At 43.6% G+C, this 27,622-nt stretch overlaps 1 protein-coding gene across 1 annotated transcript; it reads left to right on the plus strand.

Annotated features, from left to right (window-relative positions):
• Window positions 1-380: 380 nt before the first annotated feature.
• On the plus strand, window positions 381-27,116 carry LOC106580104 (ubiquitin-protein ligase E3B). The gene is made up of 27 exons (XM_045702968.2): window positions 381-1,120; window positions 1,286-1,455; window positions 1,538-1,649; window positions 1,846-1,905; window positions 2,013-2,117; window positions 2,238-2,334; window positions 2,452-2,537; window positions 2,649-2,731; window positions 2,999-3,104; window positions 3,246-3,366; window positions 3,566-3,743; window positions 11,226-11,389; window positions 11,602-11,769; window positions 11,861-12,032; window positions 12,238-12,356; window positions 12,512-12,626; window positions 17,542-17,641; window positions 17,748-17,867; window positions 18,064-18,240; window positions 18,480-18,590; window positions 19,374-19,511; window positions 19,870-19,935; window positions 20,017-20,075; window positions 20,671-20,853; window positions 21,081-21,192; window positions 23,585-23,677; window positions 24,051-27,116. The coding sequence occupies exons 2-27, from the start codon at window positions 1,295-1,297 to the stop codon at window positions 24,240-24,242; spliced, it is 3,198 nt and encodes a 1,065-aa protein (XP_045558924.1). The 5' UTR covers window positions 381-1,120; window positions 1,286-1,294; the 3' UTR covers window positions 24,243-27,116.
• Window positions 27,117-27,622: the final 506 nt, after the last annotated feature.

Here is a 27,622-nt window from a genome sequence, read left to right on the forward strand (position 1 = left end):
AACTGTTACATTTGCAGGGGACTCTTATATAGAGAAAAATAAATACGCTATTGTGCTGCCAGCATAATATCCTGCTGCTATGAGAACGGTAAACGTTAAAAAATAAAAAATTTAACAAGTTATTTTTTATATCCCATAAATAGCGTTGGATTGTTATACGTCACTAATTAGCTTCTGCCCCACAAAGGAGTAACCAATAATAGCTCCCCCCTTTCCATAGCAATATCTATAGTTCCTATAAGTTGCATCAAACGCTTTAATTGAAGAGATCCTGTTCAAACGAGTAATTGTGACAAAATAAATGCAAATAGTTCAGTATACATACAATGTATCAATACTGAAATGATTATCTAAGTGTCTACTCTCACACAATTACATCCCACTCACAATATTTTCAGTGCGACAGTGCAAGGATTAATGGTTGAATTGGATGCAGTCAATGTACGGATCTCCTGTTATTGTTTACATTTTGAAACAGCGTACGGACTCTACTTAATGAGGGTGTCATTTCCAGTGAACGTTAGGTTATTATTGAGTAATGTTTTACTTCGTTTTTCATGGTCGTAAAATGCTTTGACAAGTATATCAATCAATTGGTGGTGATGAAGTAGCTCATCTGCTATGCTAACCAACACAGCTAGCTAGCTAACCATAATAGCTAGCTGACTGGCGACAAAAGCTAGCGAGTTATTTGCCGGGTCTAGTTATCTACCTAAAGCTACTGTAGTAAGCCAAATAACCGATACAATTGGTTGGTACCACATTGTCAGTTTGTCCATTGGATAAAAAACATCGTTTATGTTGCTAGCTAGCTACCTGCCTTAGGAATGTCAACGTTTGAGACCAGACAACATCGTCAATTTAGCTAGCTAGCTAAAATGGTCTCAAGTTGTAATGATGTGCTAACATGTTAATGTTACATATGTTATTTAAATAGTTATTTTCCTAGTTATTTTCCTAGAGTTGACAAGTTTAGCTTTTGCTGGGCTAACCGAAGCGCAGCTAGCTATAGCTCTTGAAGGGTGTCTAAAAACTTGGATCTCGAGAATGTTCAAATGACTCGAGAAGCGTAGCGCATTCAGAGCTGCAAAGGTCTAGGCAAGACCAGAGGAAAACACAGGTATACCTTAATTTGAATGTATTCATATTCTATTCTAGTGTATGGTTCTCCCCCCCCCCCCCCCTTTCCACACTGAGAATATAGATGTGTTAATTTTTGTCCATGAATATTCATCACCATTATGTTTCAGCACCAACTAAATCTGTCCATTTTGCCTGACCTTAGGGGTGCACAATGTTTAGTGCAGCTCAGAGTTCCAAGTCTGAGTTCCTGGACAAAGCCAGGCAGGCGCGTGAGGAGAGGAAGGGGTACAAAGCAAGGGACAGAGCAGCCACCCTAATTCAAGCTCTGGTCAGGAGATTCCTCTGTCGCTGCAGACTCCAGAAACAAATAAGGTTCGCTTTACAAGCAATGCTTGACGTTACGCATGTGAATAAACCTTTTGAAGTAATGTATGAATGCTTTCTTTCTTACTAGGAAAGAAGTTGATGACTTATTCCAAGATGCCGGGACCACAAAAAGAAACGCACTATCCATTTTTAAAATTGCACGGAAGTTACTATTCATCTTTTGCCAAGATGATAAATTGGTAAGTTCTCGAACACCTACACTTTACCCTCACTGATTTGAATGTATGTTTTGTACATTGTTATTAATTATCTCTTACAGGACGATGTCTCTTATTTACTAATTGAAAGGCAAATGAATGATTACATATCAATATAGTACTTGAGATTGTTTAGTGTACATATAACTAACAAGCTATGATGCTTTTAACTACACAGAGATTTGAAAAGCTTTGTCGCTCCATTCTTGGCAGCATGGATGTTGAAAATGAGCCCAAAGTGAGTATGATTATAATGAAGGAATCATCAGGGAGAACAGATTTTTAATTAACCCAGAGTGTGATTGACTCTGACTTGATATATAATAATTTATTGTTCTTTATCAGGTTTGGTATGTGTCATTGGCCCTTTCTAAAGACCTCACCATCCCTTGGATCAAGCAGATTAAAGATGTCCTGTGGATCTCCTGTCAGTTCCTGAAAAAATTAAAGGTAAATCAGATTTTTTTAATGATAATAACCTTCTTTAAGAAAACAGGTGTATGTATCATTTTAAATATTGAAATGTTATAATTGGATCTTTACACCCCTCCTTCCTTCTGTCTCTTGTAGCCTGACATCATGCAGGACAATAAGCTGGTGACTCTATACCTCACCATGCTGGTGACCTTCACAGACACATCAACCTGGAAGATAGTGAGAGGGAAAGGTTGGTCTCAGGTCAAACCACTGCTGCAGTACACACACATCCTCTATATAAGTGTCTTGATGTTGAAAGGAAAAAGACAAAGTGGAATCCTCAATTTTCTTTCTCCCTCTGTGGTAGGCGAGGCCCTCAGACCAGCATTGACCCGGATCTGTGAGAACATCATGGGGCATCTCAATCAAAAGGGATTTTATTCAATACTGCAGGTACAGTGACTCATACGACATCTTCCATCTTTTCCCCAGGGCTTTTAGAATGATTATTATGATTTTGCTGACATTTATTGGTGGTTTCTTCAAATTTGTATTCCCTGGTAGATTCTACTCACCAACGGATTGGCACGCTCCAGACCCTCTCTTACCAAGGGCACACTCACAGCAGTATTCACGCTGGCATTAAGGTGAGTGGCCACTGGAAGCTCTCATTCCCATTCGACCTCCACCAATTGTCTCTGCATCACTAGAGCCTGGGCCAGATCTATTGTAGTTTATACCCACTGTTCTGCTTGCTCATGCTTCCCTCTGTAACTGGGTTTATTGGAGAAAAAAATTATAAAGTGGCTTAGCTTCATGGAATATGAAGTCCTATCTTATCATAGTGTATGATCTGCTTGGTTACCTTTTTAGAATGCTTGGAGCAATTAGTGTCTCTTGTTTTTATTTTTCAGACCTGTCATTGCTGCTCACTTCTCTGACAACTTGCTGAGGTCTCTCCTCATCCACATCATGTCTGTCCCAGCAGTTGTCTCCCACATCTACACCATCACCCCAGAGGTAAACGCTAAACACTCAAAATGAAGAAACGACAGCCAATTCTCTACCTAGTGCACTGTGTAGGGTGCCACTTCAGACATATAGACATATAATAGCTTGTGCAATGACAAAGCCTCTGAGTGTGTGCTTGTCTCTGTGCAGTGCATGACCACCATCCAGACCCACGACCTGTTGAGGAAGTTCATCCTGTTCCTTAGCCGCGAGGAGCAGTGTGTCGACATCTGTGTCTGCCTGGAGGGGAGCCACACACTGTGCTTACTGGGTAAGGCCGTTTACACTGACTCTCATATCTATTCTATGGCAATATTGGCTACTACAGTGAGTGTGCATGTTTGAGTTGCCTTTTCTTTTTGTCTCACTCTTTCTTGTCTTTCTTTGTGCGGTGCTGTGGGAAACATACTGAATCAGTTATTTGGGGTTGCTGCTTTGCGGGGCTTCCGTTTCATCCTGTTGTACTGTAGGTAACCTGATTCACCTGGGCTACCTCAACGAGAAAGTACTGGAGGAGGAGGCCAACCACTTTGTGATGGAACTGACGGACATGCTGTCCTACTGCCAGAGATACGTGTCCCAGAAGAAATCTAACCTCACCCACTGGCACCCTGTCCTGGGCTGGTTCTCCCAAACCGTAGACTACGGGTCAGTGAGACATCCTCATAGCCTGATCACAGATCGGTTTGTGCTCTCTTGCCGACTCTTATGGTTGTTGTCATGCCAAAATCAAGTGTTAATGACCATAGGCGCAAAACAGCACAAACCGATCTGGGACTGAGGACACGAGTCATGACTGCAGTCAAATTCCATGTCACCGTAATTAGGCTTCTCCAAGCTCTGATGCTGCTGATGGTCATTAGTAGCTTACCAAACTTGCTATCTGCCTTGTACTCAGCACTCTATTGTCCCTCTAATCACTCTGACAAATGCGAACGTAATCAAAAATCTAATCAAATACTTAATGAGAGCCCGTGAGCTCATGTTGTGCAACATTTCGATAGGCTATGCTATTGAGAAAACAAGAGTTTTGATGGCCTCTATTAAAAAGAGGAGGATCCCATTAGCTTTCTATAGGCTAGGCCTAATATATTTATTTCTCAACTTTCCTAATATTAAGCACATTGCATCTCTTTAAAACAGGAGTATAGCCTACCTGGCTGGCATGAAAATGAACCACGAGAAAAGTGTCCGCCATTCCCTATTTAAGTGCGTAGATCACATGTATTTCTTTCCCATTCCCCTGTTTTGAGACGGGTGCATGATAATGGTCCATTCTCAATCAAAACAAATTTCACACATATAGGTCAACTTTTGGACTATGGGAGTTAGTAGATTGACATAGGCTAGAGCTTTTGCTGTTCATTTGGCCTTCCAACATCTTCAATATGTCAAAATCAAATCAAATCAAATGTATTTATATAGCCCTTCGTACATCAGCTGATATCTCAAAGTGCTGTACAGAAACCCAGCCTAAAACCCCAAACAGCAAGCAATGCATGTGAAAGAAGCACGGTGGCTAGGAAAAACTCCCTAGAAAGGCCAAAAACCTAGGAAGAAACCTAGAGAGGAACCAGGCTATGAGGGGTGGCCAGTCCTCTTCTGGCTGTGCCGGGTGGATATTATAACAGAACATGGTCAAGATGTTAAAATGTTCATAAATGACCAGCATGGTCAAATAATAATAATCATAGTAGTTGTCGAGGGTGCAACAAGCACGTCCGGTGAACAGGTCAGGGTTCCATAGCCGCAGGCAGAACAGTTGAAACTGGAGCAGCAGCACGGCCAGGTGGACTGGGAACAGCAAGGAGTCATCATGCCAGGTAGTCCTGAGGCATGGTCCTAGGGCTCAGGTCCTCCGAGAGAAAGAAAGAAAGAGAGAGAGAGAGAATTAGAGAGAGCATATTTAAATTCACACAGGACACCGGATAAGACAAGAGAAATACTCCAGATGTAACAGACTGACCCTAGCCCCCCGACACATTGCAGCATAAATACTGGAGGCTGAGACAGGAGGGATCAGAAGACACCGTGGTCCCATCCGATGATACCCCCGGACAGGGCCAAACAGGCAGGATATAACCCCACCCACTTTGCCAAAGCACAGCCCCCACACCACTAGAGGGATGTCTCCAACCACCAACTTACCGTCCTAAGACAAGGCCGAGTATAGCCCACAAAGATCTCCGCCACGGCACAACCCGGGGGGGGGGCGGGGGGCAACCCAGACAGGAAGACCACGTCAGTGACTCAACCCACTCAAGTGACGCACCCCTCCCATGGACGGCATGGAAGAACACCAGTAAGCCAGTGACTCAGCCCCTGTAATAGGGTTAGAGGCAGAGAATCCCAGTGGAGAGAGGGGAACCGGCAAGGCAGAGACAGCAAGGGCGGTTCGTTGCTCCAGCCTTTCCGTTCACCTTCACACTCCTGGGCCAGACTATACTTAATCATAGGACCTACTGAAGAGATAAGTCTTCAGTAAAGACTTAACGGTTGAGACTGAGTCTGCGTCTCTCACATGGGTAGGCAGACCATTCCATAAAAATGGAGCTCTATAGGAGAAAGCCCTACCTCCAGCCGTTTGCTTAGAAATTCTAGGGACAATTAGGAGGCCTGCGTCTTGTGACCGTAGCGTATGTGTAGGTATGTACGGCAGGACCAAATCGGAAAGATAGGTAGGAGCAAGCCCATGTAATGCTTTGTAGGTTAGCAGTAAAACCTTGAAATCAGCCCTTGCCTTAACAGGAAGCCAGTGTAGGGAGGCTAGCACTGGAGTAATATGATCAAATTTTTTGGGTTCTAGTCAGGATTCTAGCAGCCGTATTTAGCACTAACTGAAGTTTGTTTAGTGCTTTATCCGGGTAGCCGGAAAGTAGAGCATTGCAGTAGTCCAGCCTAGAAGTAACAAAAGCATGGATTAATTTTTCTGCATCATTTTTGGACAGAAAATTTCTGATTTTTGCAATGTTACGTAGATGGAAAAAAGCTGTCCTTGAAACAGTCTTGATATGTTCTTCAAAAGAGAGATCAGGGTCCAGAGTAACGCCGAGGTCCTTCACAGTTTTATTTGAGACGACTGTACAACCATCCAGATTAATTGTCAGATTCAACAGAAGATCTATTTGTTTCTTGGGACCTAGAACAAGCATCTCTGTTTTGTCCGAGTTTAAAAGTAGAAAGCTTGCAGCCATCCACTTCTTTATGTCTGAAACACAGGCTTCTAGCGAGGGCAATTTTGGGGCTTCACCATGTTTCATTGAAATGTACAGCTGTGTGTCGTCCGCATAGCAGTGAAATTTAACATTATGTTTTCGAATGACATCCCCAAGAGGTAAAATATATAGTGAAAACAATAGTGGTCCTAAAACGGAACCTTGAGGAACACCGAAATTTACAGTTGATTTGTCAGAGGACAAACCATTCACAGAGACAAACTGATATCTTTCCGACAGATAAGATCTAAACCAGGCCAGAACTTGTCCATGTAGACCAATTTGGGTTTCCAATCTCTCCAAAAGAATGTGGTGATCGATGGTATCAAAAGCAGCACTAAGATCTAGGAGCACGAGGACAGATGCAGAGCCTCGGTCTGACGTCATTAAAAGGTCATTTACCACCTTCACAAGTGCAGTCTCAGTGCTATGATGGGGTCTAAAACCAGACTGAAGCGTTTCGTATACATTGTTTGTCTTCAGGAAGGCAGTGAGTTGCTGCGCAACAGCTTTTTCAAAAAATGTTGAGAGGAATGGAAGATTCGATATAGGCCGATTTAGTTTTTAATAATTTCTGGATCAAGATTCGGCTTTTTCAAGAGAGGCTTTATTACTGTCACTTTTAGTGAGCTTGGTACACATCCGGTGGATAGAGAGCCGTTTATTATGTTCAACATAGGAGGGCCAAGCACAGGAAGCAGCTCTTTCAGTAGTTTAGTTGGAATAGGGTCCAGTATGCAGCTTGAGGGTTTAGAGGCCATGATTATTTTCATCATTGTGTCAAGAGATATAGTGCTAAAACACCTTAGTATCTCCCTTGATCCTAGGTCCTGGCAGAGTTGTGCCTCAGAATATGTGCCTCAGAATTTGATAAGCACGAGCGCAGTTGCATCTCAGATGTGTCTTCACTTGTAGCCTGTGAGAAGGACCTGATCACGTGACGGTAATTGGCTAATAAGAATTGCGGTATCTGAGAAAGCCACGTGAGTGAGAGGTGCTTTGGAGAACTCAGCTGGGAGAAGGAATTATTATATTTAGCCAAGGGCACCATGGCCACTAGGCATTATCAAGTGCTTGTCAAATTGTGAATGAGAGACTGATAGTGTGTGCAGCCTGCTCAAAAAACTAAACAAAACAAAGCAGAGCTCATGCCTTTCATGCGGGAAAAAGAAAATCATTAGTCACATCATGCAGAATGTATTAAAAATCAGCATGTAGCCCAACGTTTGTTTCACAACTAAAGTTGCATAGATAAATCTGAATTAAGCATATATGAGGACTTGTTAATTTGTTAACCTCTCAACACAGAATAGCTGCCTGTGCGCACTTCGTAAAATCATTTGGAGAAAATATACAGTGCCTTGCAAAAGTATTCATCCCCCTTGGCGTTTTTCCTATTTTGTTGCATTACAACCTGTAATTTAAATTTATTTTTATTTGGATTTCATGTAATGGACATACACAAAATAGTCCAGATTGGTGAAGTGAAATTAAAAGAATTACTTGTTTCAAAAAATTATTTAAAAAATTTAAATGGAAGTGGTGCGTGCATATGTGTTCACCCCCTTTGCTATGAAGCCCCTAAATAAGATCTCGTGCAACCAATTACCTTCAGAAGTCACATAATTAGTTAAATAAAATTCCACCTGTGTGCAATCTAAGTGTTCCATGATCTGTCACATGATCTCAGTGTATATATACACCTGTTCTGAAAGGCCCCAGAGTCTGCAACACCACTAAGCAAGGGGCACCACCAAGCAAGCGGTACCATGAAGACCAAGGAGCTCTCCAAACAGGTCAGGGACAAAGTTGTGGAGAAGTACAGATCAGGGTTGGGTTATAAAAAATATCCTAAACTTTGAACATCCCACGGAGCACCATTAAATCCATTATAATTTTTTTTGAAAGAATATGGTAACACAACAAACCTGCCAAGAGAGGGCCGCCCACCAAAACTCACGGACCAGGCAAGGAGGGCATTAATCAGAGAGGCAACAAAGAGACCAAAGATAACCCTGAAGGAGCTGCAAAGCTCTAGAGCAGAGATTGGAGTATCTGTCCATAGGACCACTTTAAGCCGTACACTCCACAGGGCTGGGCTTTACGGAAGAATGGCCAGAGAAAAGCCATTGCTTAAAGAAAAAAATAAGCAAACACGTTTGGTGTTTGCCAAAAGGCATGTGGGAGACTACTCAACCATATGGAAGAAGGTACTCTTGTCAGATGAGACTAAAATGGAGCTTTTTGGCCATCAAGGAAAACACTATGTCTGGCGCAAACCCAACACCTCTCATCACCCCCAGAAAACCATCCCTACAATGAAGCACAGTGGTGGCAGTATGATGCTCTGGGGATGTTTTTCATCGGCAAGGACTGGGAAACTGGTCAGAATTGAAGGAATGGTGGATGGCGCTAAGTACATGGAAATTCTTGAGGGAAACCTGTTTCAGTCTTCCAGAGATTTGAGTCTGGGACGGAGGTTCACCTTCCAGCAGGACAATGACCCTAAGCATACTGCTAAAGCAACACTCGAGTGGTTTAAGGGGAAACATTTAAATGTCTTGGAATGGCCTAGTCAAAGCCCAGACCTCAATCCAATTGGGAATCTGTGGTATGATTTAAATATTGCTGTATACCAGCGGAACCCATCCATTTTGAAGGAGCTGGAGCAGTTTTGCCTTGAAGGGGCAAAAATCCCAGTTGCTAGATGTGCCAAGCTTATAGAGACATAGCCAAAGAGACTTGCGGCTGTAATTGCTGCAAAAGGTGGCTCTACAAAGAATTGACTTTGGGGGGCTGAATAGTTATGCACGCTCAAGTTTAAAATGTTTTGTCTTAATCAAATGATACAACCCCCCCCCCCCCCCCCCCCCCCAATAAATACATTTTTATTCCAGGTTGTAAGGCAACAAAATTTTAAAAAATGCCAAGGGGGGTGAATACTTTCGCAAGCCACTGTATTTTCTAGTTTATTCAGCTATAAAATATACAAAACTGTTGACAACTCTTCAAATTAGTGGATTTGGCTATTTCAGCAACACCCGTTGCTGACAGGTGTATAAAATCGAGCACATAGACAAACATTGGCAGTAGAATGGCCCGTGCTGAAGAGCTCAGTGACTTTCCACCTTTCCAACAAGTCAGTTCGTAAAATTTTTGCCCTGCTAGAGCTGCCCCGGCCAACTGTAAGTGCTGTTATTGTAAAGTGGAAACGTCTAGGAGCAACAATGGCTCAGCCGTTAAGTGGTAGGCCACACAAGCTCACTGAATGGGACCACCGAGTGCGGTAGCGCATAAAAATTGTCTGTCCTCGGTTGCAACACTCACTACCGAGTTCCAAACTGCCTCTGGAAGTAACGTCAGCACAAGAACTGTTAGTTGGGAGCATCATGAAATGGGTTTCCATGGCCGATTAGCCGCACACAAGCCTAAGATCGCCATGGGCAATGCCAAGTGTTGGCTGGAGTGGTGTAAAGCTTGCCCGCCATTGGATTTTAGAGCAGTGGAAACGCATTCTTTGGAGTGATTAATCATGCTTCACCATCTGGAAATCTGACGGATGAATCTGGGTTTGGCGAATGCCAGGAGAACGCTACCTGCCCGACTGCATATTGCCAACTGTAAAGTTTGATGGATGAGGAATAATGGTCTAGGGGTGGTTTTCATGGTTCGGGCTAGGCCCCTTAGTTCCAGTGAAGGGAAATCTAACACTACAGCATAAAGTGCATTCGGAAAGTATTCAGACCCCTTCACTTTTTCCACATTTTGTTGTGTTACAGCCTTATTCTAAAATGCAGTTTTTTTTCTCATCAAGCTATTTTTTTTTTGTTGCACATTTATAAAAAAATAAATAGAAATACCTTATTTTCGTAAGTATACAGACCCTTTGCTATGAGACTCGAAATTTAGCTCAGGTGCATCGAGGCACAGATCTGGGGAAGGGTACCAAAACTTTTCAGCAGCATTGAAGGTCCCCAAGAACACAGTAGCCTCCATCATTCTTCAATAGAAGAAGTTTGGAACCATCAAGACTTCCTAGAGCTGGCCGCCCAGCCAAACTGAGCAGTTGGGGGAGAAGGGGCTTGGTCAAGGAGGTGACGAAGAACCCGATAGTCATTCTGACAGAGCTCCAAAGTTCCTCTGTGGAGATGGGAGAACCTTCCAGAAGGACAGCCATCTCTGCAGCACTCCACCAATCAGGCCTTTATGGTAGAGTGGCCAGACGGAAGCCACTCCTCCGCAAAAGGTAAATGACAGCCCGCTTGGAGTTTGCCAAAAGGCACCTAAAGGTCTCTGACCATGAGAAACAAGATTCTCTGGTCTGATGAAACCAAGATTGAACTCTTTGGCCTGAATGCCGGGCTTCACATCTGGAGGAAACCTGGCACCGCTTATCACCTGGCCAATGCCATCCCTATAGTGAAGGATGGTGGTAGCAGCATCATGCTGTGGGGATGTTTTTCAGCAGCAGGGACATGGAGACTAGTCAGGATCGAGGGAAAGATGAACGGAGCAAAGTACAGAGATATCCTTGATGAAAACCTGCTCAGGACCTCAGACTGGGGCGAAGGTTCACCTTCCAACAGGACAACGACCCTAAGCACACAGCCAAGACGACGCAGGAGTGGCTTTGGCACATGTCTCTGAATTTCCTTGAGTGGCCCAGTCAGAGCCCGGACTTGAACACGATCTAACATCTCTGGAGAGACCTGAAAATGTAGTGGAAAGCCTTCCGAGAAGTGGAAAGCCATCCCAGAAGAGTGGAGGCTGTTATAGCATCAAAGGGGGGACCAACTCAATCTCTCACACACACACACACACACACACACACACACACACACACACACACACACACACACACACACACACACACACACCCTTCCCGCCCCACTCAACCTTTACTTCATCCCTCCAGTCTGAATGAGTCCATGCCACTGGTCACGAAGCAGCTGCAGTACCTGTGGGGCATGCCTGTGATCCGGACGCTCTTCAGTGACGTCCTTAGCAAAAAGCTGGAGACCCAAGAGCCCACGCCTCCGCCACAACCTACCACGTCCCAAAACAACCTGCCAGTCAAGAGTAAGTCAAATTTGTATTTCAGTTTCTCTTTTTTTTTCTCATCAGGCACTTAATCATTTAATGTCATGGGTTATTTATTTTGACACCATTATCAGATTTATTATCACTTAAATGTGTTGTTGTCTATTGATCCAGATTATATTATAGAAGTGCATAGTATAAGTTGTGTTTTAAAACAATGAACTAACCTTATTGGATCGGTTTTCTCTTAGGTCTATTCAAGCGGGCGTTTCAGAAGTCTGCCTCAGTGCGAAACATCCTGAAGCCAGTTGGCGGGAGACGGGTGGACTCCGCAGAGGTTCAGAAAGTGTGCAGTATCTGTGTACTGTACCAGACAGCCCTCACCACGCTCACCCAGATACGACTGCAAATCCTCACTGGTGAGTCCCTGCCTAGTTCCATTTGAATCAGGCACGCATACACACGCACATGAATGTTCTCTCATGTTGTGTCCGGTGCTGTCCCCCTCAGGCCTAACCTACCTGGACGACCTGCTGCCTAAGCTGTGGGCCTTCATCTGCGAACTAGGACCCCAAGGAGGGCTCAAGCTGTTCATAGAGTGCCTGAACAACGACACAGAGGAGTCTCAGCAGCTGCTAGCCATGCTCATGCTGTTCTGCGACTGCTCCAGACACCTCATCACGTGAGCTCCATGAAATGCTACCACATAACTTACACGTTATACAGTATGGGGTAGTTTCCTAAGTATAGATTAAGTCTAGTCCTAGACTAAGAAGCACCTCTTGCAGTCCTAATCTGTATCCACGAAACTGGCCCTAAATACAATATCCCATCTCTGTGCTTAATTATATATGTTATATGTTGACCATCCTTTGTGTGTTATACAGGATCCTGGATGACATTGAAGTTTACGAAGAGCAGATCTCGTTTAAGACGGAAGAGCTCGTAACCATCTCCTCGTTTCTCAACACGTTTGTTTACAAGATGGTCTGGGATGGCATCTTAGGTGAGTCTCCTCCCTCTGTTGAATTCTTGTCATACTCAAAGGCGATTTGATAGACAGTGACAGAATTGCCAATCCCAGGTTCCGGCACTATGAGAAATGTCTTGGGGATAGGCTCGTTGAGTGTGTGCATTAACTTAATGTCTTGTCTGTGACAGAGAATGCCAAGGGAGAGAAGCTAGACCTGTTCCACAGTGTTCACGGCTGGCTGATGGTGCTTTACGAGCGGGACTGCAGGAGGAGGTTCTCCCCTGATGACAACTGGCTGCGCAAGTAAGTGCCCCTCCGGGAAACATACTTATCCTAATGCCTGATCCTTCCCATAGTTAGTCTGCACTTCCCAAAACCTGCTAAGGTGATCCTAGTGATCAGTAGCGGTCAAATGCTTGAGGAGCGCTTGATAAAGCTTGCCCAACACAATGGATCCAATGGAATATTAGTGCTAACTTTGGCCACCCTGTACTCCCCCGCAAGCCATGTTGGGCCCACCTCCAGCACTTTGAGGTGTTTGACTGAATTGAAAATTGATTGAATTTAGATTTTGTGTCACACACAATAACCCATAATGTCAGTGGAATTATGTTTTTAGAAATCTTTACAAATTCATTAAATTGAAAAGCTGAAATGTTGTGAGTCAATAAGTATTCTTATGGCAAGCCTAAATAAATTAAAGAGTTAAAATGTGCTTAACAAGTCACATAATAAGTTGCGTGGACTCACTCTGTGCAATACGTTTTTGACATGATTTTTAAATACTACCCCATCTCTGTACCCAGGGGCGAAAATCTGATATCAACTTTGGAGGGGACAATTACATTAAATTTTCTCAAGAGCAATTCCTGAGGGGGACACCAAAAGTAGTGCTGTAACACATAGCCTACATTGTAATAGGGTAAATGTATATTGAGGAACCAAAGAAATAAGGTGTTTGCCGTACTCCTAACTGCCGTTACCCAAAACTACATAACTAATCACAACAGTAATACCATTGCCTTTAACAAATCTTAGTTCAGTCACCAGTTTAAGTTGAGAGTGGGGGTATCCATGGCATTTTCCAATTATGTTCCTATTTTACAAGTAAAAAAAATTGAGAACCTTTCATAATGTTGCCAAACAAAGACTCAACAAACTTACCTGAGACTCCCTGTCTCTGCCAGTCTGTCCCTACATATCTGTCCCCAACTCTGCTGTCTGTGTGCCATCTGTTGCCTGCTCTGCCTAATGACATCATTGTGAAACATTTCCATTAGAATTTGATTTCTTTCTTATAAACATTTTATCAACTAGTCTTTGAGATATTAGGCTACTAGGGTTCTTACTTTGCGTTTTGGTGTACTGAAAAATACTCTGATGTCCGTCTTTTATTTTTCTGCCATTTTTCTACCTGGCTGGCTGGCTACACACACACACAGTGTGTAGGTTATTTACAGTAGGAGATGGGCTTCTATCATCTTTTCTTTTATCATTCTATTTGGACTTCGATCTAAAAGGTAGCTAGCAAATGTGAAACAGATTAAAATGACAAGAGTTGACAGCTGTATGAGTTCACCATTTACACAACATATGCTGCAACCTTTTGTAATTTTAATAGTTTGTTTCATATTGGCTGGCTTCCAACAATAGCTGAATTTGCAAAGCTAGCGAGCACCAATTCCGTTTCAGTGGTGTTTGCTATAATCTTTGCTACCCGGGTTAAATAAAGGTGAAATAAAATAAATAAAAGTTCCCTTGCGACAATTTAGCTTTTGCAACGAGACCATTAAATATATTTAAGACAATGGTAGAAGAGAGTGTAGTTCTGTTCAGTTTGGACTCCAGTTTATCGCTAACCTTATCACAGGGACTTTGAAGCACTAACTTACATCATCTGCATGCTGATCTTGGAATAAATTGACGATAGCAAAGATTCCATTTTTGACGAGGCCACATAAATGGAATAGGTACTAGCTAGCTTAATAGTTAATATTTGCGCGCTAGCTCTGCATATTCAGCTAGTGTGTGTGCGCGATTGACTGGATTAACCTCACGTCAGTTATGTTCATTGAGTGCCTTTCAGACAGTGGATACGACCCCTCTGTTACCTTGCCAACTAAGGAACTGGCAGTGGATCAAACCATTGTGAGGCAAAGGGTGGGGGGGTCGCAATCTTTTGAAACTTAAAAATGCGCTATTAAGTGTCTATAATCAGCACAATTGCTTTCATTGCGTATTATTAATATTATTTAAATTACATAGTTATGTTTCAGTGATATATTGGGGGGGACAAATCATATTTTTCCCAGGATGGGGGGGTCGTGTCCCCCCCGTCCCCCCCGGGATTTCCGCCCCTGTCTGTACCCCACACATACAATTATCTGTAAGGTCCCTCAGTTGAGCAGTGAATTTCAAGCACAGAATCAACCAAAGGCTAGGGAGGTTTTCCAATGGTTTGCAAAGAAGGGCACCTATTGGTAGCTGACATTAAATGTCCCTTGGAGCATGGTGCAGTTATTAATTACACTTTGGATGGTTTATCAATACAGCTAGTCACTACAAAGATACAGGCGTCCTTCCTAACTCAGTTGCTGGAGAGGAAGGAAACTGCTCAGGGATTTCACCGTGAGGCCAAAGGGGATTTTAAAACATTTATATAGTTTTTAATGGCTGTGATTAGAAAAAAACTGAGGATGGATCAACAACATTGTAGTTACTCCTAATACTAGCCTAATTGACAGAGTGAAAAGAAGGAAGCCTGTACAGAATACAATTTTTCCAAAACATGCATCTTGTTTGCAATAAGCCACTAAAGTAATACTGCAGAAAATGTGGCAAATAAATGAACTTTTTGGCCTGAATACAAAGCGTTATGTTTGGGGTAAATCCAACACAACATATCACTGAGTTACCAGTCTTTATATTTTCAAGCATGGTGGTGGCTACATCATGTTATGGGTATGCTTGTCATCGGCAAGGACTAAGAAGTTTTCTTTATGATAAAAAGAAAAGGAATAGATCCAAGCAAAGGCAAAATCCTGGAGGAGAACTTAGTTTAATCTGCTTTCCAACAGACACTGGGATACAAATTCACCTTTCAGCAGGACAATTACCCAAAACACAAGGCCAATTATACACGAGTTGCTTACCAAGACGACATTGAATGTTCCTTAGTGGCCTAGTTACAGTTTTGACTTAAGTCTGCTTGAAAATATATGTCAAGACTTGAAAATGGCTGTCTAGTAATGATCAACAACCAACTTGACAGAGCTTGAAGAATTGTACAATCCAGGTGTGCAAAGTTCTGAGATTTACCCAGAAAGACTAACTGCTGTAATGTATTGACTCGGGGTTGAATACTTACATAATCAATATACACTGCTCAAAAAAATAAAGGGAACACATTACATAACACATCCTAGATCTGAATGAATGAAATAATCTTATTACATACTTTTTTCTTTACATAGTTGAATGTGCTGACAACAAAATCACACAAAAATAATCAATGGAAATTGAATTTATCAACCCATGGAGGTCTGGATTTGGAGTCACACTCAAAATTAAAGTGGAAAACCACACTACAGGCTGATCCAACTTTGATGTAATGTCCTTAAAACAAGTCAAAATGAGGCTCAGTAGTGTGTGTGGCCTCCACGTGCCTGTATGGCCTCCCTACAACACCTGGGCATGCTCCCGATGAGGTGGTGGAAGGTGGCGGATGGTCTCCTGAGGGATCTCCTCCCAGACCTGGACTAAAGCATCCGCCAACTCCTGGACAGTCTGTGGTGCAACGTGGCGTTGGTGGATGGAGCGAGACATGATGTCCCAGATGTGCTCAATTGGATTCAGGTCTGGGGAACAGGCGGGCCAGTCCATAGCATCAATGCCTTCCTCTTGCAGGAACTGCTGACACACTCCAGCCACATGAGGTCTAGCATTGTCTTGCATTAGGAGGAACCCAGGGCCAACCGCACCAGCATATGGTCTCACAAGGGGTCTGAGGATCTCATCTTGGTACCTAATGGCAGTCAGGCTACCTCTGGCGAGCACATGGAGGGCTGTGCGGCCCCCCCAAAGAAATGCCACCCCACACCATGACTGACCCACCGCCAAACCGGTCATGTTGGAGGATGTTGCAGGCAGCAGAACGTTCTCCACGGCGTCTCCAGACTGTCACGTCTGTCACATGTGCTCAGTGTGAACCTGCTTTCATCTGTGAAGAGCACACTGCGCCAGTGGCGAATTTGCCAATCTTGGTGTTCTCTGGCAAATGCCAAACGTCCTGCACGGTGTTGGGCTGTAAGCACAACCCCCACCTGTGGACGTCTGGCCCTCATACCACCCTCATGGAGTCTGTTTCTGACCGTTTGAGCAGACACATGCACATTTGTGGCCTGCAGGAGGTCATTTTGCAGGGCTCTGGCAGTGCTCCTCCTGCTCCTCCTTGCACAAAGGCGGAGGTAGCGGTCCTGCTGCTGGGTTGTTGCCCTCCTACGGCCTCCTCCACGTCTCCTGATGTACTGGCCTGTCTCCTGGTAGCGCCTCCATGCTCTGGACACTACGCTGACAGACACAGCAAACCTTCTTGCCACAGCTCGCATTGATGTGCCATCCTGGATGAGCTGCACTACCTGAGCCACTTGTGTGGGTTGTAGATTCCGTCTCATGCTACCACTAGAGTGAAAGCACAACCAGCATTCAAAAGTGACCAAAACATCAGCCAGGAAGCATAGGAACTGAGAAGTGGTCTGTGGTCACCACCTGCAGAACCACTCCTTTATTGGGGGTGTCTTGCTAATTGCCTATAATTTCCACCTGTTGTCTATTCCATTTGCACAACAGCATGTGACATTTATTGACAGTTTGATTTCAAAGAAGTGTGATTGACTTGGAGTTACATTGTGTTGTTTAAGTGTTCCCTTTATTTTTTTGAGCATTATATATTGGTGTTTTATTATCCATAAATATTTTTAAATGTCAGAATTTTTCTGCCACTTTGACATTACAGAGTATTTTGTGTAGATAGTTGACAAAAAAAATGACAATTAAATCCATTTTAATCCCACTTTGTGACACAATAACATGTGGAAAAAGTCAAGGGGTGAATACTTTCTCAAGGCACTGTATTTGTCCCAGGTCTGATCTGTAGGAAACAATTGTGATATTTGAAAAGGTACACTCACTGACTCATTCTTTCACCCTTTGTGTCCAGGGATCTAAAGCCGAGCCTTTTGTTCCAAGAGCTGGAGAAGGGCAAGAGGAGAGCCCAGCTGTTACTTCAGTACATCCCACACGTCATTCCACACAAAAACGTGAATCTGCACAGAAATAATATTTGTCCTTCCCGGGCATTCGTATTTGTCGTTTCACTATACCAATATGCACATAGTGTCTCACTCGTTCTCCTCCCCACTTTAGAGGGTCCTGCTGTTCCGAAACATTGTCACCAAGGAGAAGGAAACCTTGGGATTGGTGGAGACCAGCTCCGCCTCTCCGCATGTCACCCATATCACCATTCGCCGCTCACGGATGTTAGAGGTATGAAATGGATGTATCCATCTTTTGCATGTTTTCCCCCACACTAGCATATCACTAAGAATGTGTTCTCGAAACAGTGTTATGTAAAGGGTACATATTGGCACAGAGCCTGATGTCAAATACAGTCCAGCGTGGTGGTTGTGACTGTTACCCAAACCGATCACCCAAACTCTTTGTGTCTGAACTCTCTCATAAGGATGGTTATGACCAGCTCCGCCGGTTGCCTGTCAACTCCATCAAAGGTGTGATCCGCGTGAAGTTTGTCAACGACCTGGGTGTGGACGAGGCCGGCATCGACCAGGACGGCGTCTTCAAGGAGTTCCTGGAAGAGATCATCAAGAAAGTCTTCAATCCAGCTCTCAACCTCTTTAAGGTTGGCTCTCCAGCTCTCCATAATTTTGAGTGCTGTATCTGTGCTTGATTGAGCTTGCCTGTTGCACTGGAACCAATAGACAAGTCTCAAAGGTGCATACACTGCCCACCTGGCACTCCAGGTAGGCTAAAGCTAACGCTCATAGTCGTTTGAAAGATTTCAAATAGTGTCAAGGTACTTTTATCCATTTTATGTGAACCATGCTCCTACTGCTGCTGATTTTATGTCTCCCCCCATAGACCACCAGTGGCAACGAGAGGCTGTACCCCTCCCCTTCGTCCTACATCCACGAGAACCACCTGCAGCTCTTTGAGTTTGTGGGGAAGATGCTTGGAAAAGCCATGTATGAGGTGTGTCTGCGCTCACAGAGGATGTTATTCATGTGAAATTACCATATATGTAACAAGAATGACTTATTTTAAAGCCACAAGCCCAACTCACCACTTTTTCCCCCTATAATGCTGAGGGATGGGTCTGGAGGAATGTTGCCACAATTTATTACATTTACATTTACATTTAAGCCATTTAGCAGACGCTCTTATCCAGAGCGACTTACAAAATGGTGCATTCACCTTATGATATCCAGTGGAACAACCACTTTACAATAGTGCATCTAAATATTTTAAGGGGAGGGGGGGGGGGGGGTTAGAAGGATTACTTTATCCTATCCTAGGTATTCCTTAAAGAGGTGGGGTTTCAGGTGTCTCCGGAAGGTGGTGATTGACTCCGCTGTCCTGACGTCGTGAGGGAGCTTGTTCCACCATTGGGGTGCCAGAGCAGCGAACAGTTTTGACTGGGCTGAGCGGGAACTGTGCTTCCTCAGAGGTAGGGGGGCCAGCAGGCCAGTGGTGGATGAACGCAGTGCCCTTGTTTGGGTGTAGGGCCTGATCAGAGCCTGAAGGTATGGAGGTGCCGTTCCCTTCACAGCTCCGTAGGCAATCACCATGGTCTTGTAGCGGATGCGAGCTTCAACTGGAAGCCAGTGGAGAGAGCGGAGGAGCGGGGTGACGTGAGAGAACTTGGGAAGGTTGAACACCAGACGGGCTGCGGCGTTCTGGATTTATAGATGGAGCTATCGACGCAAAGCCTGAGTCCATGAGATCAATGTGTGTGTGTGTGTGTGTGTGTTTCAGGGTATCGTGGTAGACGTACCCTTCGCCTCCTTCTTCCTCAGCCAGGTCATGGGCCACCATCACAGCACTTTCTACAGCTCCATTGACGAGCTGCCCTCCCTGGACTCTGAGTTCTACAAGAACCTCACCTCCATTAAGGTCAGAACCCCCCCCCCCCCTCCCCACACACACACCAACACACACACACTGATAAGTCATTTAGTTCCTGGGATCATATTCATTACAGCACTCAATGGAAAACGTTTCAAAACAATTTGCAATTGAAAGGGAGTTTCTTATTGTACAAGTCCAGGTGGTCCTTTCTCCCTGTTTGTCTGTTTTGTTTTTGCTTGGTGCCTGATGAACACAACCCTGGTTTATGGTGACCGCTACTTTGATTTGAGAAGGTTTTTTTGCTTTGCTGTTATCCATCGCTACTTTCTGTGATCAATATCATTCCGAAGTTGTAGAAGTCGACTCAAAATAGTTATTTGATCTTCGTCTTGTCCTTTTCCAGCGCTACGACGGGGATGTTGGTGATCTAGGACTGACGCTATCGTATGACGAGGATGTTATGGGACAGGTAGAAGCCATAGTTTTTCTCTGAATGTAGAAAAGCAGAACTCTTCTCTCGTCTCTTAATACTGTCTTCGTGTCATCGCAGCTGGTCTGTCATGAGCTGATTCCTGGAGGAAAGACGATGCCAGTCACCAATGAAAACAAGTGAGAAAGATGCAGATTCAGTATCTAGAACAAACGTATAGATTTTACATTTGTTAATGTCATTTGGTGTTAACACCCTCGTCCTCTAAGCACAAGATTTGTTTATTGTCCCTGTAGTTAGAACAAGTTGGGTTGGATGATAACGTGGGGTTCCGTCCGGAAACAACCCCTAGCCCCTACACCCGGCCCTTTGACACTTGTGGAGATCTGATAGGTGTAAGCAATATGGTGTATGTCCTACCAAGCCTATCACAGGGCAAGGAAGATGTACTAGCATATTACTTATTATACCTATCAAAACCTTTCAGTTCTTCACAAGTACCTAGGCGGAAGGACTAGAGGGTTGCTTCTAGACAGTCCCAGGGTTCTCCCCAAAGAATGTAAATGTTCGCTGTGCCATCTTGTGGACTGTCTGCACCACTATGTTAAAAAGTGAAAGAAATGTTTGGCTCTAGATGACAGGAAATGGCCCCCCTGGGCCTCCCCCCGCAGTACTCGGCAGCACCACCTTGTTAAAAAATGCTGGGGAGAAAACTGAGGCCCATGGTGTTCCGAGTCTGACTTAACCTCACCTTTGACCTTGTCCGTGTTGCAGGATCAGCTATATCCATCTGATGGCGCACTTCCGCATGCACACGCAGATAAAAGAGCAAACGGCAGCTTTCATCCGAGGGTTCCGCAGCATCATCAACCCTGAGTGGCTGCACATGTTCTCCACCCCCGAGGTCCAGCGCCTTGTCTCCGGGGACAATGCTGAGATAGACCTGGACGACCTCAAGTGCGTGACCTTCCACCCCCTTTCCCCTCGATCAGCCCTTCGACCTGCTAATTCCCAAACATTTTAGGGAAATCCTGAAATCCTATAATCTTAGGTTTGAATGTCCCATTTGATTGGGTAATGGACAATGAGTTGACTGTGTAAGGTTGTAAAGCCAAGGTTAAGGTGCTTGCTGACATGGTCTCTCTCGCTCTCTCTTTCCCGTCCGCTCTCTCTCCTGTTGTCAGGAAACACACAGTGTACTATGGAGGTTTCCACAGCAGCCATCGGGTCATCATCTGGCTATGGGACATCCTGTCCAGTGACTTCTCCTCTGAGGAAAGGGCCATGTTCCTCAAGGTAATAACAACCTCCAAATGTTACTATACTGAACAAAAATATGAATGCAACATGTAAAGTGTTGGTCCCATGTTTCATGAGCTGAAATAAAAGATCCCAGAAATGTTCCATCTGTACAAAAAGCTTATTTTTCAAAAATGTTTCTTTACATACCTGTTGGTGAGCATTTCACATTTTCCAAGATAATCCACCCACCTGGCAGGTGTGGCATATCAAGAAGCTGATTAAATAGCATGATCATGACACAGGTGCACCTTGTGCTGGGGACAATAAACGGCCACTCTCTAAAATGTACAGTTTTGTCACACAACACAATGACACAGATGTCTCAAGTTTTTAACCTCTCTAGGGTCGGCGGGACGAAATCGTCCCACCTACGTAACAGCCAGTGGAATCCTGTGGCGCGTTATTAGAAATGCTATTACTTCAATTTCTCAAACATATGACTATTTTACAGCATTTTAAAGACAAGACTCTCGTTAATCTAACCACACTGTCCGATTTCAAAAAGGCTTTACAACGAAAGCAAAACATTAGATTATGTCAGCAGAGTACCCAGCCAGAAATAATCAGACACCCATTTTTCAAGCTAGCATATAATGTCACAAAAAACAAAACCACAGCTAAATGCAGCACTAACCTTTGATGATCTTCATCAGATGACAACCCTAGGACATTATGTTATACAATGCATGCATGTTTTGTTCAATCAAGTTCATATTTATATAAAAAAACAGCTTTTTACATTAGCACCGCAAACTTCCGGTGAATTTACTAAATTACTCACGATAAACGTTCACAAAAAGCATAACAATTATTTTAAGAATTATAGATACAGAACTCCTCTATGCACTCGATATGTCTGATTTTAAAATAGTTTTTTGGTGAAAGCACATTTTGCAATATTCTAAGTAGATAGCCCGGCATCACAGGGCTAGCTATTTAGACACCCAGCAAGTTTAGCACTCACCAAAGTCAGATTTACTATAAGAAAAATGTTATTACCTTTGGTGTTCTTCGTCAGAATGCACTCCCAGGACTTCTACTTCAATAACAAATGTTGGTTTGGTCCCAAATAATCCATAGTTATGTTCAAATATCCTCTGTTTTGTTCGTGCGTTCAAGACACTATCCGAATGGTAAAGAAGGGTGACGAGCACGACGCATTTCGTGACAAAAAAATTCTAAATATTCCATTACCGTACTTCGAAGCATGTCAACCGCTGTTTAAAATCAATTTTTATGCCATTTTTCTCGTAAAAAAGCGTTAATATTCCGACCGGCAAAGCCTGTTTACATTCAACGAGAGAGAAAGTAAAAGCATGGGATCCCCTCGTGCACGAGCCTTAGTCTGATGGCCCTCTGATCGGCCACTATCCAATCGCGCTAATGTGTTTCAGCCTGGGGCTGGAATCATATCATTCAGCTTTTTCCCGCCTTCTGAGAGCCTATGGGAGCCGTAGGAAGTGTCACGTTACAGCAAAGATCCTCAGTCTTCAATAAACAGAGGCAAGAAGCTCAAGGAATGGTCAGACAGGCCACTTCCTGTAAGGAATCTTCTCAGGTTTTTGCCTGCCATATGAGTTCTGTTATACTCACAGACACCATTCAAACAGTTTTAGAAACTTTAGGGTGTTTTCTATCCAAAGCCAATAATTATATGCATATTCTAGTTACTGGGTAGGAGTAGTAACCAGATTAAATCGGGTACGTTTTTTATCCGGCCGTGTAAATACTGCCCCCTAGCCCTAACAGGTTAAGGAGTGTTCAATTGGCATGCTGACAACAGGAATTTCCACCAGAGCTGTTGCCAGAGAATTGAATGTTAATTTCTCTACCATAAGCCGCCTCCAATGTCGTTTTATAGAATTTGGCAGTATATCCAACCAGCCTCACAACCGCAGACCACGTGTAACCACGCCAGCTCAGGATCTCCACATCCGGCTTCTTCACCTGTGGGATCGTCTGAGGAGGGGAGGGTGGTTCTGAGGAGTCTGTAATAAAGCCCTTTTGTGGAGGAAAAAGTCATTATGATTGGCTAGGCCTGGCTTCCCAGTGGGTGGGCCTGGTTACCATTTGGGTGGGCCTACGCCCTCCCAGCCCCCCCCCCATGGCTGCGCCCCTGCCCAGTCATGTGAAATCCATAAATTAGGGCCTAATGAATTTTCAGTTTGACTGATTTCCTTCTATGTACTGTAATAAAGTCAAATATTTTAAATTGTTGCAATTTACGTTTATATTTTTGTTCAGTTTAAAATGCTATTTTACTGTTCATGCGTTAACTGCATTACGTTAGGTTGCGGGGCTGTCAGTTTGAGACCCCTGCTCTAGGGGTCTGCACTTGTATGGACCTGTTATGTGATCCTCCGTTGTTGTTGTTCTGCTTTTACAGTTTGTCACCAGCTGTTCGAGACCACCCCTCCTGGGTTTTGCCTACCTCAAGCCCCCTTTCTCCATTCGCTGTGTGGAGGTGTCCGATGATCAGGTGAGAACACTTGGATCATTGGAAAGTCCTAAGCCACATGTTTGTTAAATATAGGCAAGTCAGTTAAGAACAAATTCTTATTTTCAATGACGGCCTAGGAACAGTGGATTAACTGCCTTGTTAAGGGGCAGAACGACAGATTTTTACCTTGTCAGCTCAGGGATTCGATCTAGCAACCTTTCGGTTACTGGCCCAACGCTCTAACCACTAGGCTACCTGCCGCCCCAGCACACAAAACCAGTATGCCTACTACTCTCCATTAAACTTTGGCATTTTAGTTGAAGAACTTTGGTTTGGGATGTCAGTCCCTTGAGACTACTTTGGTTCTCTGTGTGTTTATGTGTGCACGCTCCTGTCACCTGTCTCTCTCTAGGACACGGGGGACACCCTGGGAAGTGTCCTGCGGGGTTTCTTCACCATCCGGAAGAAGGAGCCTGGCGGCCGCCTCCCCACCTCATCCACCTGCTTCAACCTGCTCAAGCTGCCTAACTACAGCAAGAAGAGCATCCTGCGTGACAAGCTCCGCTATGCCATCAGTATGAACACAGGTTTTGAGCTCTCCTAAAATAAACTCCCCCCTGCTCGTGGTCTGCTGCCAGCAAACCTAAAGGATAAACAACTAAAGAGCATCCTCCTTACCCAGGCTAGGGGAGGCAGCCGGTCAAGTCAGTGGAGCTTCACCAAAGCTGAAGGCGAAACAAATAGGATACCCCCCTTAACCTTGATCCCAGCCTAGGAAACCAGAAGAGCTCCACCCTCTTTTACCCCAATCAGTCTGGATTCTGGAAACTCCACCCACCCCAAGGGCTTTCAACCCTATTTGCTGCCTGTGCAACCATGGTAACATATTTTCTGACCAGTGGCAGTCACTGCCCATGTGAGTTTATTTAAATTTTTTATAGACAAGTAGCTAAAGAAATTGTGGGAACAGCACAATTGAAACAGTCACTCTTTACTCTCACACACCCGAAAACCAAACCCATGCTAATAATCGTAACAAGGAGGAATGTTTAACCGAAAACACATTGCTGAACTAAAATGGCTCAGTGTCTTACTATTTCTTCTCAGGCTTAACAGAACGATACTTGGATCTAGCACTCCCACGTCAAACAAACTGGAAAGCAATATAGATGCAATGCAAGCCATTACACGCGATAAGACTCCTCACTGGAGCAAAATCATAGGAAGCTTTGTTCTCCCTGCTGGAATAGGATGTTACCCGAGCAACTTTCCGCTGTCATTCGGTGAGTCTTAATAACCTTGTTTAACATGACGAAAGCACCTTTTCATAAAGAGACGACAAGTCACTGCCTCATGTTCAAGAACAAGTTCTGACCACGGAGACATGGTCACGTGTTGCCGCCTGTGTCGTATCTGTTTATTGTCCCTCATGGGTTAATTAAGGAATTCAATCTGATGATCGGTCTGTCTCCCCATACACACACTACAGTCAGTCACCTGACAACAGCTTTGGAGCCTGTATGTCTCTGTTCTCTAATGTATTAGAATTCATGTTACACAGCAGTGCATTTGTGACCCAAAGTGATGCCATCAATACTTAAACCAAACTCCATGCTGTTATTTGATACCAGATGTCCCGTTATCTTCTGTCATGGTTCCGGAGTCTTTTTTTCTTGTTGCGTTTGAAAATGGATAATACAGTGGCTCTGGAATGTTTTGCTCTGAAATATCTGGGTCCTCTAACTCCAGCAGACACAACATTGACAACCATTTTTTTTTTCTCTACTTAGCATGTCCCTAATTTGTGACATTCCCAAACTAATCTGTTACAGTGAAGTCAATCATGAACATTTCTCTATATCCACTAGGATTGGCCATGCCTCTTGGAATGGAATCAAGCCATGAACACATAGGACAAGGTATTTATAAGGACTTGAGCCTGCTTACAGACAATTGAATTCCCATGTTCCCTTTACCGCCACTGAACCGTCCAACCCAGGAAGGTTTGGTGTCAAACATGTACTGATTCTCCCTTGTGTCTGGTGACCTTACAGCCACGTGGAAAAGGGGATGCACAGAGAGCAAACCATACTATTTGTCATGGGCTGGTTGATCATGTGAATCTGAAAGCATTGCTTTTGTGTCTCTCTCTACCCTCTCCTTTCTTACCCACTCTCTCTTGCACATAAAACCCTGCTCTTTTTGTGGGGGGGACACACAACATTTTTTCTAAAGATCGGAAATAATTATACCATGCAAAACGTGAAAGGGTCAAATAAAAAGAGACAATTTGGGGCAGTTGTTAGTGACATGTAGTTCCAACGTCAAGGTGGTTGGAGACAAGGCAGCAAAGGGTGTTGAGTTTTAATAATGTGAAAGATAAACGGGCTGATTTAAAAGCAATAGCCTATTTGTTGATTCAGTATTTTATGCAAAACTGTTTCATGAGGGGTGTACGTGTGCGCTGAGTGGTTGTCAGAACCATAGACATGGCTCTGGTTGTGGTCATTAAAAAAAAGAGTATAAAGCCTTTTCAAGCACCATTAATAACTATCTCTTATATATCCTTGCCGCTAGTTAACAGAACAACTCCGTTCTGATGATTATACAGGCATTTTATGGGCATTAAACAAGGTTCTATATGGTTTTGTATTGCTTTGCTAACTGAAATCTGTGCTCAATGTGTCTGTGTATAGGAATATTAAGGGGGTACAACCTACCTGTACAGGCATTTCCCCCCATTTATAAATGCCATCAATCTCATTTGACAAATAGAAATGACAACTTGTCTTAGTGACTCTATGGGAAGACCTTACCTCAATGTTCACTATGTTGTGATCACTGCGATATATTTCCTTAATTCCCAAGGGCCTCTGACTAATCAGTGCTCATTCCCTTACAAAAAAAGATTGCCGTTTTGAAAATGCAGTAACTGCAGTCGACTGGTATCTTGAACTGCCGTTACACTGCAAAATTACTGCAGTAAACAAAAGTGTTATTTTGGACAGTTATACTGCAATCTGACTGCATTTTTTTCACTTCAGTGGTGCCAGTCTGACTAAAGTTACCCATTTATTTCAATCAATTGTTTCAGCAGCCTGAAATGGGTTAGAAATGAATCATGGAATGGAAATGGTCAGTGTCCCAGAGAAGACTGGAAGATTCTTCACAGGCTCTGTCAGGTGTTTTAATGGGGGCACTCCTCCGTTTTAAACGATGTCATGAAATCGCTCTATCTTTTTATGAATTAGAAGAAAAATAAATCCAGGAAATGTGCAACATACTTCTATGAAAGTACTGTCCCCTCACAATTTGTTAAGTGTCTTTGGAACTGGTTGCACTATGTGAAATACAGGTAATTGAAAACTCTATTTCAATGTAAAACATGTTTGTGTAAGATACTATTTATTCTGTAAAAACAGTAACATAATTGTTATGTTAACCATAATTATTCTAAAAACGTTACTTATCAACTGAAGTTAGTGTGTCTTGGTTTTATTTCTAGAGGAATCAAGCCATTTATTTTCTCACTTCAGGACAAGTTCTGTATAGCCCAGAATGGTATTTATTTATTTATTAAATAATGATATAACAGTTGTGAAGAACAGGTTCTGTCAGTTCCATAGAGATAGAGGATTCATCTTTATCTGCCATTATAGCGTCTGACACACCATGGGCAGCGCCATTGAGGTTATCTCCATTTTAACGTAGTACATTCCCTTCTTCACGATTGGCTGATCCTTCCTGATTCCCCGGTTGGACATGACTCCAGGTATTCAGGAGGGATCAGCCAATGAAGATGCAAGTCACACCCAGTTGACTACGTTAAAATGGTGGAAGCCCACAATGGCGCTGCCTATGCTAAAATTGCCTTTTGGCCACTAGAGGCCTCTATCATTCTCTATGGTCAGTTCTCTATGAAAGTCGTTACTATCTGCGAAGTTTGATTGTGTCACATGCTGGTTTATACTGTGCACACCCGAA

This window comes from Salmo salar, chromosome 20 (genome assembly GCF_965601325.2).
Source record: "Salmo salar chromosome 20, fSalSal1, whole genome shotgun sequence".
Lineage (NCBI taxonomy): Eukaryota > Metazoa > Chordata > Actinopteri > Salmoniformes > Salmonidae > Salmo > Salmo salar.

Excerpts from the sequence above, each read along its gene's own strand:
- LOC106580104 (XM_045702968.2), top strand. The coding sequence starts at position 1,295 with ATGTTTAGTGCAGCTCAGAGTTCCAAGTCTGAGTTCCTGGACAAAGCC. Across the intron at positions 1,456-1,537 it reads AGACTCCAGAAACAAATAAG|GAAAGAAGTTGATGACTTAT; the intron begins GTTCGCTTTACA and ends CTTTCTTACTAG. Across the intron at positions 11,770-11,860 it reads ACGACTGCAAATCCTCACTG|GCCTAACCTACCTGGACGAC; the intron begins GTGAGTCCCTGC and ends TGTCCCCCTCAG.